This window comes from Stigmatopora argus, chromosome 10 (assembly GCF_051989625.1).
Source record: "Stigmatopora argus isolate UIUO_Sarg chromosome 10, RoL_Sarg_1.0, whole genome shotgun sequence".
Classification (NCBI taxonomy): Eukaryota; Metazoa; Chordata; class Actinopteri; order Syngnathiformes; family Syngnathidae; genus Stigmatopora; species Stigmatopora argus.
In genome coordinates this window covers 13,227,501-13,247,500 of record NC_135396.1, presented here as the reverse complement: position 1 = coordinate 13,247,500, position 20,000 = coordinate 13,227,501, and the positions used below count along the sequence as shown (strand labels likewise).

Sequence of the window (20,000 nt, the reverse complement as noted above, 5' to 3'; positions counted from 1 at the left end):
GGTGTGCTGCTATCAGTGAGAAAGGTCCAACTTAAAAGTTAGGGATCTGTATCAAAACTGAATGGATGACATTTTAATTACTATTTACATTCAGAAACACCGTACGTATTAGCATTTTGGAGACAATGATGTTCAAGATGCTTCATATAGCCAATTACATCATCCATAAATCCGTCCCTGTTTGTCGACTGGGCAGGAGGCAGTGGAATGTGCTCGACTGGTCGCCAGTCAGTGACAGGTCTCAAGGTTGGCGCCCATTAGTCCAGTAATTTGATGTCATTGTGAAATCATACTATGTGCTTCAGCAGTTTATCTTGTGCACCAACTTACATATAATCACAGTCACATATGTGAGCCAACCACCGTGTAAATACAGTACATTTGGATTTTGTGCAAGTAAAAAAAACAATACAACTAACAACAACTGCGATACATTTATTACTATTATTATTATAAGTTCATCATTCACATGTCACTTCCACCGGCTGAATGCAGCCTTTTTCTTAACATTGTTTTATTGGTTGTAAACTGGCACTGTTGTGTGGAAAGTGCCGTGTGGAGAGAACTTTTTTGTCAATCATTCTGACATCATCATGGAGGACTGTGAAATTAATCATTTTTTGGGGTGTTTTTCCCCTCTCTATACAGTTCAAAAGAGTGCTTTCTTTTCTTTTGGAATCATTGGATTGACCCATTGGCCAGTTAGCTCACTTCTCCATGAGTGACAGCTGGATGATGTGCAGCAACTCTTCCTCCTCCTTCCTTCGCCGGAGCTCCGCTCGCTCCTGCTCTCGGGCCGACATTTCCATGGCGATGCGCAGCTGCTCGTCGTAGCTGCAGGTGGTGGACGACTGCTTTTTAGAGGGAGTGGAGGATACGCTGGAGGGGGAGCGAGGTTTCTTTTGAGGGATCCTGGACAGGCAAGTTCAATAGTTGACGCCGAGTTAACGCAGAAATCAATTCACGCTTGCATCGTTCATTGACATCAGACCCACCGGACAAAGGGTTTAAGGCTTGGTCGGATTAGTTTGAATCTCCAATCTGAACAGATAGTATTGCATAAGAAACGATTCTTATATAGTTTTTAATTAATCTGTTGGACGCCTTTTACATAGAGTTAAAGCGATATACTTTATGGACAATTTCTTTTTAAAAATTAGAACAAAGCTGGTCGAAAACGTCAATCTTTTGTATGGGGCACTGTTTGTAAAGCTGTGCTCGGTTAAAAAGATGACAATATTTTCTTATGTTTAGCGTCACAGTCTTTAAAATTATGCTGTGAAAAATTTAAAAACATTTTTTTTCACATATATACAAGATTTAGCAACTTCAATAATGATTCGTAAATAATAAGTGCTAAAAATCTACATTTAAATCTTAAATCTAAACACTATGAACCCTTAATATAATTCATAAATTTAAATGTTAAATCTAAAATCCTAAATCTCTAAACACAATATTTAGCTAGCATGCAAATTTAAACATCCAGTGACCAAAAGTAACAAAATAAAAGCTGGAGGAGCTGCAACCTACTAAATTGAGCACCCTCTGGCTTTTATTTTATTACATTTGCAATTGTGAAAAAAAGTGACTCTTTTTCACACCATATCTGAAACACGGTGTGGCGCTAAATATGAGAAAATATTGTCGTCTTTTTAACCGAGCGCAGCTTTACAAACGGTGTCATACTTTTGTAGTTTAATTTGTAATCCAATTTAGAAACACACGTAGCAATGGTGGTACTTGTGCCACACTTTGAGAAGCACTCACTCTCGTTGACAATTTTCTGGATACGAATATAAGGAGGGTGGCTCAAAATGTCGAGTCGTTGATGAGTGCAGGGGCAAGTGCAACGTGAGGAGGAGGAGGAGGAGGAGGAGGAAGTGGCATGCATTTTTGCGTGTTCATCCACCAGCCCGCAAACAGGGAAGACAGTGAGAAAAGATAACAAGCAAAGTCAACATCAGCTCTGGGAACTGTGAAAGGAGGAAACTGTCATGTCCCCCTCTCCCTCTCCAAACACAGAGCCGGAGGAGGCTGATGACAAGAAGAAAAATACAGGATGCGAGAGAGGGATGGAAAAGATGAAAAGAGAAGTCGAAAAACAATAGACCAAAGAAGAGACAGGAAGTCGAAAGCAGAAGTGGGCGAGGGAGCAGCATTCACGCTCTGTGCTCTTCACGCTGGGAGATTTGACATTTCTGCCACGGAGCTTTCAGATATTTAAACTATACATTTTTATTTCAGTTAACATAATTCATGTATATTTGAAAAGTGGGAGTGGAAAAAAATGGGACAAGGACACCTCAAGCATAACTTTCGGCCGACCTTTCCAGGCGACTTGGATCAGAAGACAAGGTGTGCGTTCCTGGCTTGCTATTGGTCAGTGCCTCCCAGATGGTTACCTAAAGGAAAAATGATAGGAAGTCAGGGTGTAAGCACATGCCTTTTAACTGCCGTGAACGTAGAGAGAGTCCTCGGGTTACAATTCCCTCGACCAAAAGTGTTTCGACTTTATGACACGTGGCTTTTAGTCTCCAGCACCATAGTTCCTGCTTAGCTAGTGCTTGTATGTGTTTGTGCATCAAGGGTATGGTTGCCTTGGCCCTTAAGAAGAAAGAAGTCACACCATTGCATGAAATGAAATTTGCTGCCAAATGCAGTTTTGTGATCGCACAGACCTTACGACGCCAACAGTAAAAATTCAAGTCAACTTAAAAAGGGGGACAAGAATTTAACGAATCGGGTGACACTCTTTCTCGCAGAGGACAGATCCATGCTGAGTGAAGCCGATCAGGTCGTATTGGCTAAAATGCCAACGTGTTAGGACCACAGGCAATGTTCCCTCTAAGCTGTGCGCGTGCGCAATTGCGCACTACTCTCGTCTTCTCTGCGCACAGCAAATCATATGGAGCGCACAAAATAAAATCCCAATTTTGTATTTTTTTATTTTTATAGCTGTGAGGCCGACGTGCGAACCACTCATCCGCCGGGCCGCCCATTCATAGATATTAATCATTACATTTTATTATTACTAAATCATTTATGTGTAGTAGACATACACCTGCTTATGGCAGGTGTGATACTGGTGTGTGCCCATAGCGACCAATGATGATTTTGCTCACACCGGTACTCAGTGTGCTCAGGGAGGTTGTCTTTCTGCCCAGACAAACTAAAAATTAGAGGGAACATTGACCGCAGGGCAGGGACGCTGGCTGGTCTATGTAGGATCTGTGGGTAACACAGTGGATGAGTAGTTAGCGTGTAGGCATAGCGCCTCTGGGGTCCTGGGTTGGAATCCAGTGGAGTGTGGAGTTTGCATGTTTTCCCCGGGCCTGTGCGGGGTTGGTTAAACACTCTAAATTGCCCCTAGGTATGAGTGTGAGCGTGAATGATTGTCCTTTTCCTTGTGCCCTGCAATTGGCTGGCCACCAATTCAGGATGTTGCTCGCATGGTGCCCTAAGTCAACTGGGATAGGATACAGCACCCCCTACAACCAGAAAATGACTGAACTAATGAGTATTTGGACGTAAACTTTGACCTTAAGAGTGAAGTCCGACTCATGTGGAAATTCGGCAACAAACAGAACTAGGTCGTAACTTGAGGACTCTCTGTATCTGATATGAACAGCAGTGATTTTCCACAGTTAGTCATTCACCTGATCATATTCCGAGCCGGCTTCCAGCAGACTCTGTTGGATTGCGAACTGCAGCAGGTCCTCCTCCTCCTCCCCCATGCTGTCTCTCTGTTTGCCCCCGAGCACTGTGTATCCAGACGGGGGCTCAAACACACAGGGGGGGATCTCTCCGGCTCGACATGACACTGCACGGGCGGGCAAGGCAAAAGGGCAACATGAGGGACCCTGTTATCAGACACTGATGGGATTACAGTCGAGTGGCAGAGCAGGAAACGGAAGGACAGAAGGAAGATGAGAAATGCTGAATTAAAGAAAGGCAACCATGTCCTTGAGTTACGATTTCTATCTTTCCATAAATTGTTTGCCTTTTTGGAATTTATGCGTTGGCCACCAGGGGGATATGAAATAGGACACAGAGTATGAAGACTATATGGCAATGAGTGCGTCAAAAATGTTTAAAAAACGGTGTTGCTTTATAATTTGTGTTACATGGGTCTGTTTATTAAGAAGTTATAACAAAGCAATGTTATACATTTACTTGTATGGTGAGTTTGCAGCAAGCTTGCTGCTTGGGGCCAATCACTGTCGTACCTCTACTTACGAAATTAATTGGTTCCAGAACTTTTTTCGTAACTTGAAAATTTCGTAAGTAGAGGTGTATTTTATATGTACAATCTCTAATTTGTTCCACGGTCCTCAGACAACTACCAACTAAACCCTTTAAAATTGGTCAGTGTTCAAATTTTGTATGAAAGATGTGAGGAAACACAAAAATGAGAGAAAATTATAAGGAAATGATTTATTAATGTCTTGGAATAAATAAAGCATATGAAAATGTGCCCTGCACCGCTGAAATAGTTCCCTACTACGCTGTTATTATGGGAGACGTAATATCTGTGTTTGTCCGCCAGATGGCGAAGAGCCCGTTCTACCAGGGCCAAAAGACGTCCACTTTGTACTACATTTTAGACTTTTACCTGTGCCCTGTGTGTGTGTGAGAGAAAATATGTGCCGTGTTGCATTTGTATGGTTTTTAATCTCTTAATTAAGGGAATTGCAATCATTAATAAGGGGAGCATTTAATCAAGGTGGACGGGTATGTAAGAGAGAATTTTGAAACATGGATAGTGGTTGTTGTGAGACAGCCAATTGAATTGAATTGAATGCTTTTATTGTCATTATATGAGATAGAATGAGAGCCCAGTAGAGGGTAGCACTATTCTAAAGTGAGAATCAATGCATCCGCGACAATATTTTCAAAATAAAATAACGGATAAGGAAATGCATTTACTTTTTGGGGGATTTCGTAACTTGGATCTTTTTCGTATCTCGAGTCACTCATTTGCATATAAAAAAAATTGTAACCTGACAATTTCGTACCTAGAGACAGTCATAAGTAGAGGTATTGCTGTATTTCATATAGGACCGTTTGCAGTGCGTCCTGGTTTTGGTTACAAACAATGCATCACAGACAATTTAACCAATGAGGTTTCTGCTAAAACGAGCACCACCGGATAGAAATCAACATTTAGTTTGGTTCAATTTCACTATAAACTCCAAGTTGGTTGTCTTTGTTTTAGGAGCAAACAATGAGCGAATGTGTGTGTGTGACCTCACTGGTGGAGCTGGAACTGGAGACGCTGGAGGAATCACTGCCGGGTGAGGGGGTGTCGGTCCTGAGGGCATACCGTTGTCCGGCCCCCTCCACGGCAGCTTCGTTGTCAGGGCGCAGGCTTGCCCCCTCCTCGCAACCGTTCAGGTTGCTGAAGCTGATCCTGGCGTTCAGGATGTGGTAGAGCGGGATCTCTGCATGCAGTAAAGGAATCGCGTTGGACACGTTTTTTCTTTCTCACTCATCCCTTTTATTCAAGCTTGGACATCTCCAACTACGCCTTTCACTTAGCTTCATTTTTGCTTACCGATCTTGATGGGGAAGCCCGGCGGCAAGCGCAGCATGATGAAGTCACGCAACTTGGCAAACAGGGCATTGGAAATGGCCATGAGGTCGATGATAGGCGCCACTTGTTCTGCCAGCGACAGTGGATGGGACTCGCATAGCCACAGCTTGGCTTTGAATCTGAACAAAAGTGACTGACTGATTAACATGATAGCGCTTTCTGCAGTTTGCTCAGCACTCCACTAGCTTATTTGCATTATTTGCTTCCTAACTAATTGCTTGCATAAGCATGGATCAGAGAATCCGTTAACATTGACACTCAACCGGAGGTGTTCAGTCAATCAATGCCTAAATTGGAAATGGTTCCGTGCAGTGGTTCATCTGCCTGACTTCAGTGCAGACAGTCTGGGTTCGATTCCCAATTGGTGGCGATGTGGTTGTCTATTTTAACCAATTTGGGGACTGCTGCCCGTGGCTGGCTGCAATAGGCTCCAGCACCACTCTGCGACCCTTAAGGATAAGCGGCACATAAGGTGAATGAATGATGAATAAATCTGTTAATTAAGTGCGCCATTGAGAACCAGTGATGCAGCTTTTGCAGATGTCCTTATCATCATCATGTGATGCTGTCTTTAACTATGCAGCGATGAACAGTGAGCTGAATACTAAACATGACAAAGAGGCTGATGCAGTTAAATAGACAACATGCAGTATCTGGATGCTGCTTGTTAGGAGCACAACCCTCCTTTTATAACATTTTGCGCTGGTGGGATTGGCCTACTTTTACAGTATATACCTCATTCTTATGCAGTATTTGTTTCTTTAAATTGTGTTATGATAGCAATATAGAAATCCCTCGAATATCACAATTAATGTAGACTAGACATGGCCGCGATAAACGAAAAAGCACAAAGTAGGATCACTCCCATTATAACTACCACAATACATGTTTTCACGCCTATACAGAAAAACAAGTACACAAGTACAACAAAAATGTGTATCTTTATTTAATATTACAGTTATAAGCATGTCAAAGGACTATAATGTATTAATATCTAAATATAATGTATATATTTAAAAAATGTAACTACTTTAAATACTGTACTCACAGTGAACATAGTTCCTCTCCGCTGAATATAAAGCCACAAAAAAGGTAAATAGTAGTTTTAGTCCAAGTCCTTTGTCTTCTTGTGTGCCACTGTACTCGCCTGACTGGATTTTAAAATTTTTATGAACTTTTTTTTTTCCAGAAAAAAAATCCGCCAGGTAGTGAAGCCGCGAAGTGAAGGATCACAGTAGTATAGTTATTTATTTAACATTTTATAAGAGAATCACACCATTTTAAAAAGTGTGCATAATTTTAAAATGTATGTTTTTGGGGCACAGGTTAGTGGCATAAAAAAGATAACAGGTTTATGGACCCATGCCCGACAGAAGCCTGGAAAATCATATTTTTAAAGTGTAGCATTGACCCAAGGTGCATTTTCTATACATTAATTCAAAAGTGTTTGTAGTACCAAAATAATGAGGATCAGTATAATGACTCAAAAGTCAAATTCTTATTCACTACTGAATTGACAGTGCTATAGTGGATTGTGACACGTTAATTTTAGAACTGCTAAGTAGTAGAACATTTATAACACTTCCCAATAAGTTTCTGACCTTCAAAGGCCGCCACACGAAAGCAAGAAAGCCAACAATATACTGTAATATGCAAGAGTGCGGATTTTTAAAAAACAACATCTGTTAATGCCATATGGCATTCTGAATAGGGCGCACTGGAGCGCTGAGCAGTTAAGCAATTGTGTGATCGAGTAAGAAAGTAGCCTGCAATTGTTGGTGACCACTCCAAAGACAGCTGAGATTGGCTCCAGATTACTTGTAACTCTAATGATGACAAGCAGAAGACCAAAAACAAATGGATGGGCAGATTCTAATTATTCATAACAAAAGTGGCTTTATTCTAATGTGCTATATACGCTCTTGGCAACTCATTAGAAAGCCATTTAGCTGTTGCGGGATCATAAGTAATCAAAGCATAAATGTCAGAAAGACCCATTGTTATTTGTAGTATGTTGGCTTGACAGTCACTTGGCAGCTGAGCCAACATCACTCTACGCATGACTAATTCGCTGTGCTTTTGACGCAAGATATTCTGTCAGTTTCTCACCTCTGGGTCTTGGTAGTGAGTTGGCATGGGTGGCCGATGTCCCTCAGTGTGGGAGACAAGCCGGGGTTGAAGTATTCCTCAGCGGTTAGCGCTGCAGGGTTGGTCACCGCTGGGGTTGACATTTGGGTTACCAGGGCCTGCAGCACCAAAACACGTAAAAATAAACCAAAGAAAAACCAAGACGTGAGGAAAAAAAAACTTTTTTACGCTTTTTACAACAGATCTATTCAATTTAACAGCAGTTAAACAGTAAAAGACTTTGATGTGAATCTCGTGACCGCACGATTCGCCGAAAGACGTTTGGCCGACGGACGTTTGGCCGACGGACAGTTCGCCGAACGGACATTTCGCTGAAACGGGATTCGCGCGCTCGCCCCGCCCCCGGATCGCGTGTGTACATGTTTTTCAACCTCGGCCCGTGGGCCATATACGGCCCGTTACAGATAACATTCATATAGGACTAACGCAAGGATAAAATAAAATATATACAAAAATTGGCAGCCCATTGTAGTACGTACTTGTATATATAAATATGTCCAGCGGGGGGCAGTACATGCCCTTGTTATTCCTAAATGAATGTTATCTGTAACGGGCGTATATGGCCCGCGGGCCGAGGTTGAAAAACATGTACGCACGATCCGGGGGCGGGGCGAGCGCGCAAATCCCGTTTCGGCCAAACGTCCGTTTTTCGGCGAATCGTCCGAGTACCATGAATCTTGATTCCTATGTTAAACTTAATTTCATCAAATGGCCCACACAATCCTGATCAGAGCATTGATGACCTCAATGGTAACATATTAGGCAATGTTCACATAGGTGTGGAAACATTTACTCATGGTTTTCAAGTAATGTTAATAAGACTCACCCCATTATTGGGGCCCATGTGCTGCTCTGCAATCCCAAGGAAGTTCTGGAGGGGAGTCTTCCCTCCTAGTCAAACACAAACAGCCAAGAAAAATTAAAGTAGAGCACACCCTGCAATGTGAGGATCGCAATCTTCAGGTACAAACGAGACATTGTACAGGCCTAGAGGAAACATACAGACTTGATCATATCTTACTGTCATGCGATCTAACAATAGTAACTTCTCGATCAATGTATTGAGCACTCCTGCTCAAAATTATTTACTGGAAAAAGAGTACTGTTACTTTTTGATGGATACAGAAAAATTCCATGCAGTATAAGCCGCATGTGTCCACATATTTACACCATAAAAATCCGCCAATTAGTCGCACTGGATTTTAAAGCTGAGGGTTCGACTGCAATTATTATTTGGCAGTAGTCCAAGATTGATGAGATGGAAGTAAAAAAAAAAAAGGATTTTCCTTTACATGCCTGCTTATATTGCGGAGTCCATTGTTAAGAATCCAATGTGCACAAGTGAGTGCATGTGTCTTTGTGGTGCACTACTGCTGCTAAATACTAAATTGTTAAAGGTTTTAGACTCAATTTAATATTGAAAAAAAATGTAGTGAAATTTAAAATGGAGGAAAAAGGTGTTGGGTTATTTATAAATCAAGTTGCAACTGTATTACCATCTCCCCCAACATTTAACTTGCCTTAATATTTTCTCCATAGCATTTACAATAGTAGTTGGCATTCAAATGTTGACAAGTTCTTCTTGGGGCAAAGAAAGAATGGGTAACGCAAAGGTCGAAGGGAAAATGCAGCGTTCTGCCCATGCAGCACATTCCGAAACAAGCCTCTCCTATTCTTTTGCTTCTACTATGTATGCGTAATACTAAAATTCAGATGTGCAGTGTAATCAGGGAGTGATGGAATCCTATTTGATCAGGCAAGCCTGCTAAATCCTGCTTAATTCAAGGATCTGATGTTCTGATCTTTCACAGCCCAAAAGCGTGTATCCAACGACAGCTCGGGGGTTTGAAAAGCGAAAGGCTCAGGGTGATGAGCTAAGGTGAGCTGGATAACCTTCAGACATGATGCAGCACTTAACGTTAGAGGTCACAGTAACAAAGTGTATCAATTGCTGTTGCTGTGCAAAGGCACTTTGATTGTCTTTAAGAAGCCGAAGACCTCCATTCTGAGCTGGTAAATTACAGTGAGGAACCTTTGATCTTGTTCTTGTTCTGGTCTGACAGGTGGTCTGTTCTGGTCCTGGTTATAAGCTCCACATTTGATGCAGCATACACCTAAAAATGAAAGAAAATATGAAAACGAGCAAGCAATAAAGGATCTTTTTACTGCTTGAGACGATGCAGAATAACAACACCTTTTTATTGCGGTCATAAGTGTAAAAAAAACATTAACCCCACAACCAATGTTCCCTCTAATTTTTTGTTTGTCTGGGCAGAATGACAACCTCCCTAAGCACACTGAGTACCGGTGTAAGCAACATCATCATTGCTCGCTATGGGCACACACCAGTATCACACCTGCCAAAGCAGGTGCATGTCTACTACACATAAATGATTCAGTAATAATAAAATGTAATGATTAATATCTATGAATGGGCGGCCTGGCGGATGATTGGTTCGCGCGTCGGTCTCACAGCTAAAAAAATAAAAAAAATAAAAAATTGGGATTTTATTTTGTGCGCTCCATATGATTTGCTGTGCACAGAGAAGACGAGAGTAGTGCGGAATTGTGCACGCGCGCAGCTTAGAGGGAACATTGCCCACAACAATGCACTTGAAGAATTTGGCCTTTGACACGAAAATGTTCATTGTATAGCATCATCAGACGATTCTCCACAAGTGAAAAGAAAATAGCAGTTTAACTTAGCCCATAACACTAAATCAGCAAAGTAGAAAATAGCAGTTACTGCTGAACCCTGTCGGAATTGCTTCTAAGCCTTGGGTGATTGATGGTCCTGAATATCTGTCACCTGTGCCCAATCGATCCCTCTTTGTGTGAAACAAAAACTAATATGGTCTAAGGTATCTATGTTATTAGTCAAAGTCACAATAATGGCTGCTTTTTCTATATTTTGTTGCAGACAATTAAAGCGGGTGCTGCCGCTGCGCATTCTGGTGATAAAATCAAGCATCACAAGCAATAGAGAAGCAATGGAAAAAGTCCAAATACGAAACTTTCAGGTGAGGAACCTCTTTGATATGCTAATGCCTTTTCCAATATACGAAAACAAGATTCAATTCAAGAAATTTCCGAAAACGTCCTTGTCTATTATTTTATTTTGTAATTGTCGCGGTAGCATTGCGTCCTGCTTGACTATCTCCCTACATTTGAATGTCTCACAACAAACAGCCCTCCATTTTTTTGTTTTTCCAAGTGTGTTTAAAGCAACTTTGTTCTTTATTTAAAATTTAATGGTTCAAATTAAATGAAGAGGCAGGGCCTGTTATCCATCCATGTCTAATATTGCAAGTCTATTTATACTGCTAAGTTGTTTTGAATTCGTAATGTGAAGTTGTTTGGATGCCTGTTTATATGCATGCGTGTGTGGAATGTCTGTTACAGTGTTACCTAACGTTAGCATTCTCTTTACACTTATGCATCTGCACAAATAGAATGTTTTTGCATGCTTATTTATTTTAATACATAAATCATTTTCTCATCAGTTTTTCATCTTTATGTGATTCTCACATTTTCATTCAAAATTGTGACACTGATCGTTTTTAAAACCCTTGATAGTTTTTTTAAGACCTTGGAACAAATTAGAGAATTTACATATGAAATACTCTTCTATTTAGGAAAAAATCCAAGTTCTGGAACTAATGAATTTCAGAAGTAGAGGTATCACTGTATAACTTTGCAATTTCTCTGGAAAGTTACATTTAAAGTTAACGTGTCAATGCAAGACAAATGATTTGAGTTTTGACATTCATGGATTGCCTGGAAAGTTTGACGCACTGACACAGCTTGTCAGTGCTCTCTCTACCTTGGCTTCATATCCGTTGACTGTCTCAGTCTTCTCACTCCTCCAGCCAAGGATGCCTGTCTTGTTCCTAAAATAAACAGACCTCATATCATAATTCCAGCTCAGACAACTATGTAATGCCATCTACATTCTCTAATACTACTTCTTTGTCCTCAAACATACTGCTCAAGGCAACTGTGTGTTGAAATGAAACAATTGAAAAAATAAATCCTAACCCAGTTTACTTGGGTGGAGGGCAAAGCAAACCCTAGAATGGAATTCCACCTACTAAAGCTGCACTAATTTAATTTTCCAATATTTTAAACTTTTTCATGGTAATGGGAACGTGCTCTGTTTAAAGTGTATAGTAGTTTTCAATTTGATTGCAATCACATTTGCGACTTAAATTATTCCGCAAATAGAACACTTTGATATTGATCACGTTACATGCCTTATTATGCAAGTATGTACCCGTCTTTTTCATTCTTACCCCCTGCCAACTAATATCAGGAACGCTGGAGACTAAGAAAAACCATCTGGGGATTATAACTTCCCTGTTCTAAAATATGCCACATTAATCATACATTATATAAAGCATTATTTAAATCTGTAATTGTATGTATATGCATTTGCAGGAGTTCCTATTTTTTGCCCTTTTTTTAATCAAACTTTTATTGAAATTTTTTCTATTGTGCTTGACCTACAGCAATAATGAATGTCACACTTAAGAGTCAATTTGAAGAGCAGAGCAAAACTGACAATGTAGGCACCGACGGCCAATCAGAGCGGATATTCTAATTAAATTCAGCATCATGCAGAAACCATGCTCTGTTCAAAGACACGGACATTTTGATTATTATTTTATTTTAAGTATTTCTAGAAAATTGGCAAATGTGATTGCAGCCCAAGTAACTATAATTAGCAGCATAGGGAGGCCATTCAAAATTTAGGGGGTATTTTTTTTATCTCATACAAAACCATGCTCAAACACAACCTTCGGATGCAACCAAAGTGAGAATTTCTGAAGTGGGCGTTAATTCTTAATACAGTTAAAAAATATACATATATAAAAAAAGGTCAAATACAGGTTAAGTTCGTCCAGAAATAACCTTTGAATTACAAGTGACCAAATACCAGTACCATGCTGTTATCCAGCATAATAATAGGTTCATTTATGAACAGAGAACCATGAATATGTTGTACCTTAGTGCTATAGACCTCACTTCCGATTTCACCACATTGCTTTTAGTCCTCTTGCTCTGTTTTAATGTTTCTCTTTCACTTTTCTTTTAACACTGCCTGTGAACAATTAGTCAGACGTGTGTAAAGAAATAAGCGCTATGAAGTGTGATACTAAAAGACAGAGAGAGCCAAGTGGGCTGTAATAAATTAGTGTCAAGGAGGATGAAGGAGATAAAATGTATTTATTACCTTGTCTACCTCTCAAATTAGTTGGTCTTGAGTTTTGTTAATCCAGGGTCTGCTGTAATACCCTACATGCTGTTTCAGTTACCTATTGATCTACTTGTTATCTCTAAATTTCCATTTCTGATACATAACTGGCCTATTAGACACTCTGATCAATACTCTGACATTCGGAAGTTGGGAAATGATTGTGCAGTAGGTGCAAAAATTATTAAATTACCCATTGTTGGAGCATAAGGTTATTACCAAGTCTGGCATTAAACCAACATCCCCTTCATCCATGAAAGTATACAGTACATAAATTGCCAGTTGCTCTAAGTGTTGGTGTCAAGTCTTTCATGTGAAAAATCTCAGAGTGTAGTGCCCGAGGAAGTAAAAAATATGTTGCAACTGACCTCTCAAAGGCAATGTTACGAGTGTCCAGCTGAGTGGTCACTACAGCGGCGGACAGTCGGGCCGCCACCTGCTCATCACTGGGCTGCACTCCTCCCAACAGACCTAAACCAGCAGCCGTATTGCCACAGGCACCGCCTTTGCCCCGGGCAGGTGATAGAGCTGAGAGTGATGAGACATTCAGGGTCTCACAGAACACCAGCTTCCTGTCGTGGTCGACTTCGATCACCTCTGCGTTGGAGTCTGGAATGTGCGATCACAATAAATGAAGAAAGATGAGGGCTAGTTAAGTGTGCCAGAAAGATTACAATGCATACAGCACCTCCAAATGTACATCTAAAAATTCAGTGATTTGAAGAGTGGTTAGCGCGTCAGCGTCACAGTTCTAGAATCGAGGCTTGATCCCAGGTGGCTCCTCACTGTGTGGAGTTCGCATTTTATCCCTGGGCTTGCATGGGTTTACCCCGGGGACTAGGGTTTCCTCCCACCTCCAAAAACATGCAGGGTAGGCTGGTCGAGCACTCTAAAATGCCCCTACGAATGTGCGGGCATGAATGGTTGCCCGTCTCTTTGTGCCTTGTAGTTGGCTGACCACCGATTTAGGGTGTTCCCTGCCTGGTAGCACCCCTTGTGACCCTTGTGAGGATAAGCTCTTTGGAAAATGAATGAATGATTTGAAGAGGAAACATGTTAAAATAGGTTCTTAGGGGCAGAGGAAGAGAGGAAAAGTGAGTGGGAGGAACATTTTACAGAGTCTAGGATGAGTCCACGTAAAGGTCGAAAAAGGAAAGATGGGAAGAGGATGAAAATTGGATGTAAGCGGAACAAAGATGAATATAAAATAAGAACTGTGGAGGCAAGGGAGAAGAATAAGGACAAGGAATTATGATGTGATCCCAAAGACGGCCACCAGAAAAATATAAATAGTTTCATTTGCATTACATTGGTAATACGTAGGTTTAATTTTGACTACTACTGTTTTGATCTGACCTGAATGTGAAAAGAAGCCAGATTTGGAATTTGTCACCCTGACATACATCACCCACTGATATATGGATGATCTTTCCGAATACAGGTCATGCATTTCCAAATATAACTGAAGCTCTTGACCTTGTCCCCTGAAAATAAAGCTCCGATTTCCTCTCTGCCAGGTCATCTGCTCAAATCCAGTGAGTGTCGTGTCAACGCGTAGACACTGACCACTCTTCCAAACTCTGTACGTGTCACTAGGGCAGATACGAGACACCAGCGGCACTAAGGATAAGAACAAACAGGAATTTAGATAAATTATTAATCATTTTCCAACAATAATTCATACCTGATTTAAGGTCGCACCTACCAAATTTGACAAGAAAACGATATTTGTTCATATATAGGACGCACAGTACTATAAGCCAAATGTGATTGTGCAAAATCTATGAAATTAGGCACACAAGGAGCTCCAGGGTCGATAAAAGGAAATAGTGACAATTTATAGTCTGAATATTTACGTGGATATTTGGGTGGGTATGTAGGTCACAGTGAAGAGAATAACATAAGTACTCACCCCAGCTAGTAAACTCCCATTTCATCTCGACATAGAAATCCTGGGCCTGCAGTGCCAAGAAAATGAAACCATTGGTGAAAATATAGGAAGGAGCCATTGATGAATAGTTAAGGACATAAAAAGATGGAGCATAAATAAAGACATTGATGGCTGTCAAAGGTATTGTGACTGACACAATCGCTGCTTGTGTATGATGGGAAAATTATAGCACATGACAGACAGGCAATGAAGTGGGTGAGAGCAGTGAACGATCCAACTCTGGGTGATATTTATTACATTTGCAAGTATGTGCTTGAGTGCAGATTGGGTACGTGTAAGGATTTAGTGTCTGCCACACGGATATGTAGTCACCTAGAGCTGATACCCAAGTATTTAAAGGATTATTATGTAAAATTTGCATTTCATAAAATGGCCATAATATTTCAATTAACGTTTTTTTAGAGTAGTTCTAACGCGGTTGTCAATGGTTAAACTGAGCTCTGTTATTGTTTTAATTGTGTGTTTACAACGGCTGTCCCAACCTCCACCATCAACCAATTACAAGATGAGTTGTTTGTATTATCTAGGTTGCCGTACCTTTGTAACGTATGTAAACTGAGGTTGCGATCAGGAAGAATTAACAATGTTGTGTAGCAACAAAGCCAATACAAATCTTAATTCGAATGTCACAACAAATTGAGAAATAAAACAAGAATATGCACTGGAGGCTCCAGTAAACCCTGCAACCTTTACGAGGATGCGCTGTACGGGATATGAATGAATGACTTTGCATTGGAGATGCCTTCGAATAATGGAGACAGGTGATTAGGATAGAAATTGGATCCATTAATTGTTGCAAATTATTGCATTACCAAATTAAATATTTTTCATGTCAATGTGCCAATTTGTTCTTGAGAAAAGCACGGTAATTCTCCTGTCCTGGCAAAACAAACAAGTTATTTGAAGCCCCTAATTTGGCTTTTTAAATGCATTTTTGTGTTAATATAGTATACTTACATTTGGAATGTGGATAAAGTTGACAAATTCGTGCTAGCATTTGTTTAGCATCTGGGTCCATTGACAAGGGCAAAGATAGCGTCTTTACACACAGTTTGCGGATGCATTGTTGGCAAAAAAAACTTACAAGGAGTTACACCGAGCTCGTAACGTGCCTGTTATTTTTCAAAAAAATATTAATTTATTCTTTTTTGTGTTAACCTACCTTGCTTAAAATAATTTTTCATTTGTGCACCAACTTAACGCTGGTGTAATTTGAAACCATTGGCTCATATACTCTCTTGATTTTGCCATTTAATAGAGAGGTCGTAGACTATACATGCTGTTTTTTATCATGATGATTACTAACGTGAGCCATCTCGTGGTTTTGAGTTTCACAGGCGCGGGGTCGATTCCTGCTGGTTTCGGTATGATTGTGAGTGAGTATGGTCGTTTGTCTTTGTGTGCTCTGAGTGATTAGCGACCAGTCTAGGGTGTAGTCTGCCTTTCGCCCGAAGTCAGCTGGTTTAGGCTCCAGCAACCCCTGCAACCCTTCTGAGTTTGCGTGGAATGGAAGGTGAATGAAAAAAAGGATTACTAACGCTGATGTGTATTTTTTTTAGCCTATATCTTTTAAAATACACTTCCTAGAATAACGCAGCACGATTCTCCATTGCAAAGCACTTATGCGTTCCAATATTTTGATCCTAATCGCAGTACTGTTTTTGGGCATGTGATGAAATGAACAAACAGTCTTATAGAGAAATCTTATAGACGACTTGATTTCGTCATGTACTGTTAACCCTGTATATTTCCAACGTCTTCAACACACCTCTTAAAACCAGATTAATGTGGAGGCTTGAACGCAGACGACAGGATAAGACCGTTATATTTAATCTATTTAATAACGATCTCTTCATATTTCCTGACAGTTGATTTGTTTTTATCTTTAGCATGATTTAAGCTGCTTGATCGTAAAATTAAATAGTATGTTTGGTCCCGAAAACCAATTCTGTCATCCTGGATAGCCTCCTTTTGCAGAATATATAGAGGTTGTTCTGCAGTACTTGTTGCCCCATATTTCTTTATAATAGATTGGATAGAGTGAAAAGCAACAAGCTCAACACAAAATAAAAGAGGTATTTAAGCTAAAGTCCTTTTCAGTGTGTACACAACTGAAATAGCTCCTAAAGTTGGTGTAAATATTTTATTAGGTATCAAGTGAGATTTTTCATTATTGCTCCGAGAACATTGTATTCTTTACCCAGTTAATATTTTTTATTTCTTATTTTCTTGCTGAAGTGAAATCTAATACCTAGACCTTAACACCTAGTCTATGGAAACCTTTCTATTGTCGTAGCTGCTTCAATAAACAAACTCATTTACTGTCATAAACTGGGATCGACATCCAATCAATTGTGATTGGAGCGCTGTTAGCGATAATTCGATCTCTACATGAAAATGCCCCAATGTGTAGAAAAATAAATAATTATAAGATGAAAACATATTCCATTCTCTACCCCAGTAATTCTATGTACAGAGATAGTATGTCGGTCCAAATAGTGTCAAGAAGAAAAAGATCGGAAAAAAGAAAATGCTTGGAAATGAATTTTTCAATAATGCTTATCCTTTTGACTAATGATTAATTTATATGTTCTAAAGGAAGCTAGAAAAACACTCAATTTCATCTGAAAATATAGATGTCAATTTAAACTCAATCTTTTATTCAAATGAAGGTATCACTGCTTCAAAGCCTCTTTTGATGTGCAATTTTGTAGTTATTTTTATATATTTACAGTATTTTCTCTGTGTTTGTGTGTGAAATCCCACTTGGCGTAGTTGTTCTAGCAGGACGGGGATGCCTGCAAGTCTCTTGGCAGTCCTCTGGTAGTCACGGTAACGCAGTACAAGCCGCACTAGCTCTGGATCTCGAGTACTGACGGCTTCCTGAAGAACTAGCAGGAAAAAGAAGGTTGCGACAAAGAACAGCCAATCTATCAGGCCTCATATGAAATTAATGTGCATGAGCAGCAGCCATAAAGTGGATTAGGTTGAAGGGAAACTGGATAGCATGAATTAGTACTTTTTTTAAACTCCATTCATTAATTCCCATTTTTAAATTGATTTTAATTAATATTATATAATTTAATTATATATACATTTTTATATATTATATATTGATTTATTGTATTATATATATTAATATATTATATAATATATTTATATATAATTAGGTATACAGAGGTACCTCGATATACAAGCTTAAATCGTTCCAGGACTGAGCTCGTATGTTGATTTACTCGTAACTCAAAGGAACATTTCCCATATAAATGAACTAAAAACAAATTAATTAGTTCCAACCCTCTGGAAAAACACAAAAACAGGATATATTGGTTTGGAAAAACCTTTTTCTTTGTTCGAATTTGCCATCTATTAACAAAGTAACAAATAACTAGTGGTTCAATAGTACTAAAATGTGTTTAATAGTACTAAAATTGGATGGATTTCGCGGAGTGGAGAGAGAGAGCGACAGGGGTGGTGGGACTTTTTTCTTCGGCAACGCGCTCGTAACATAACATAAACAAATTTAAATGAACTTGGATTACGATGCAGACACACTCAAAAATAAGTTTCATCTAACCTTACACTAAACTTAATTCTAATTTTGTTTTAAATTTTGATACCTTTCTTCTCCCGGGTTGGCTCTATTTGCCCCGCCTCCACCCTGACTTTCAGATGCAACCTATCGAGGGTTATTTTCTTTTGTATTGCCTTCAAAATAATGCGAAAATGATGCACACAAATGTCCTCACAATAGGGTAACGCACGACCACTTGCCAACAAGTAGTATATACGCCATTCGCTCTACACGAGGGAGTTACGACCAGAAAGACAGTGCCCATGATGTTCTTATGAGCAGCCTCTCGTGTCCGCTGTATGCTCATATATCAAAATTTGTCTCGTATCAAGATAAATATTTGCCCAAAATTTTACTCATATCTCAAATTGATCGTATGTCGGAGCACTCGTATGTCGAAGTACCACTGTATAATTATGTATTAATGTAAATCATTTTGATGGAATCTTAAAAATTCGTTGAAACTATATATTTTAAACAATTGAACCATTGCAGGTTTTGTCAACATGACATTCTTGACTAAGACAACTAAAAGGATGAAGTAGGATTCTTGTGGAATTAAACGAATACAATAGGTGACTTTTCATACTAATGATTGTATCATTGGGAAAAAGAGGAGTTGTGCATTTCCTATCATGCAATGTGATTCCTAATATGATTAATAATAAATTTAAAAACTAGACCATCGAGAAGCTTTTAATGTGTGACACATTTATCTACTTGTTAATCTGAAATATCTCTCTCGTAAAAACCACAGGTCAGCTCATCACAAGGTGATGAGTCAAATCTACATAAAGTTTGCTAACGAGAGGCTAAATTGAAAGTCAGCAGACTGACAAAAATTAGCATATCTGTAACAATTTTCATGTGAAGAATAACCATCAAGTCCTCATGTTTTATCATGAGAAAAAAAACGCACAATTATCACGCTCAAGTTTCCCATTTCATCAAGTACATTTTGATATCACTGAAAGATAAGATTTGAACAGACGTTTGTAACAAAATGGAGAAAAATATTCAAACCCACATGACACTGTTTGAAACTGCGATTTCCATCGAAACCAAATAACTGATTGGGCAGCAAAAACTACAATCAAGAATTTGAGATAATTTGCAATATGTCGTTTACGGCACTGTGTAAGAAAGTTCATCTTAATAGCGTCAGATTTTTGACTAGGCCACCCCAAACTCCCCATTTTGTATTCGGCTGCCATTCAGAAGCGATCTTGCTGGTATGTTTTGGATATTTATGATTTAAATCGCAAAGAAATAATCCCACATTATTATCCAGGATTTTTTCCAAACAGCGAAATTCATGGTTGCATTTATCACATCATGTCTTGCGGGTCCTCAATTGCCAAAACAGCCCCTGACCAATACATTGCCACCATGATTTACTGGTCTTTTTTTCTCAGCCAAGTGACATCACTACGAGGACTTTCATTTCAAGTTTAATTATATTTAGTAAACTTGGATA

The 20,000-nt window shown here is 39.5% G+C and overlaps 2 protein-coding genes across 3 annotated transcripts in view; one reads left to right on the top strand and one right to left on the bottom strand.

Moving 5' to 3' along the window:
- The window catches only part of git1 (G protein-coupled receptor kinase interacting ArfGAP 1), a 68,780-nt gene that overhangs the window by 1,579 nt on the left and 47,201 nt on the right, over positions 1–20,000 (top strand). Inside the window, exon 2 of the mRNA XM_077612249.1 lies at positions 10,665–10,764. The gene's annotated coding sequence lies outside the window, so the exon portion shown is untranslated. The remainder of the gene's footprint in view (positions 1–10,664; positions 10,765–20,000) is intronic.
- The window catches only part of ankrd13b (ankyrin repeat domain 13B), a 39,451-nt gene that overhangs the window by 95 nt on the left and 19,356 nt on the right, over positions 1–20,000 (bottom strand). The window contains exons 3-15 of one of the 2 annotated variants that reach the window (XM_077612252.1): positions 17,716–17,840; positions 14,911–14,956; positions 14,475–14,618; positions 13,367–13,607; positions 11,568–11,634; positions 9,777–9,858; positions 8,571–8,635; positions 7,706–7,842; positions 5,558–5,715; positions 5,256–5,444; positions 3,660–3,823; positions 2,329–2,405; positions 1–912 (exon numbers count right to left, since the gene is read on the bottom strand). The exon at positions 1–912 is cut by the window's left edge and continues 95 nt beyond it. In XM_077612252.1, the coding sequence (XP_077468378.1) occupies positions 708–912; positions 2,329–2,405; positions 3,660–3,823; positions 5,256–5,444; positions 5,558–5,715; positions 7,706–7,842; positions 8,571–8,635; positions 9,777–9,858; positions 11,568–11,634; positions 13,367–13,607; positions 14,475–14,618; positions 14,911–14,956; positions 17,716–17,840 (1,700 nt within the window). In that variant the 3' untranslated portion in view covers positions 1–707. Of the gene's footprint in view, positions 913–2,305; positions 2,406–3,659; positions 3,824–5,255; positions 5,445–5,557; positions 5,716–7,705; positions 7,843–8,570; positions 8,636–9,776; positions 9,859–11,567; positions 11,635–13,366; positions 13,608–14,474; positions 14,619–14,910; positions 14,957–17,715; positions 17,841–20,000 lie in introns of both variants that reach the window. The other variant, XM_077612254.1, reaches the window with a different exon arrangement.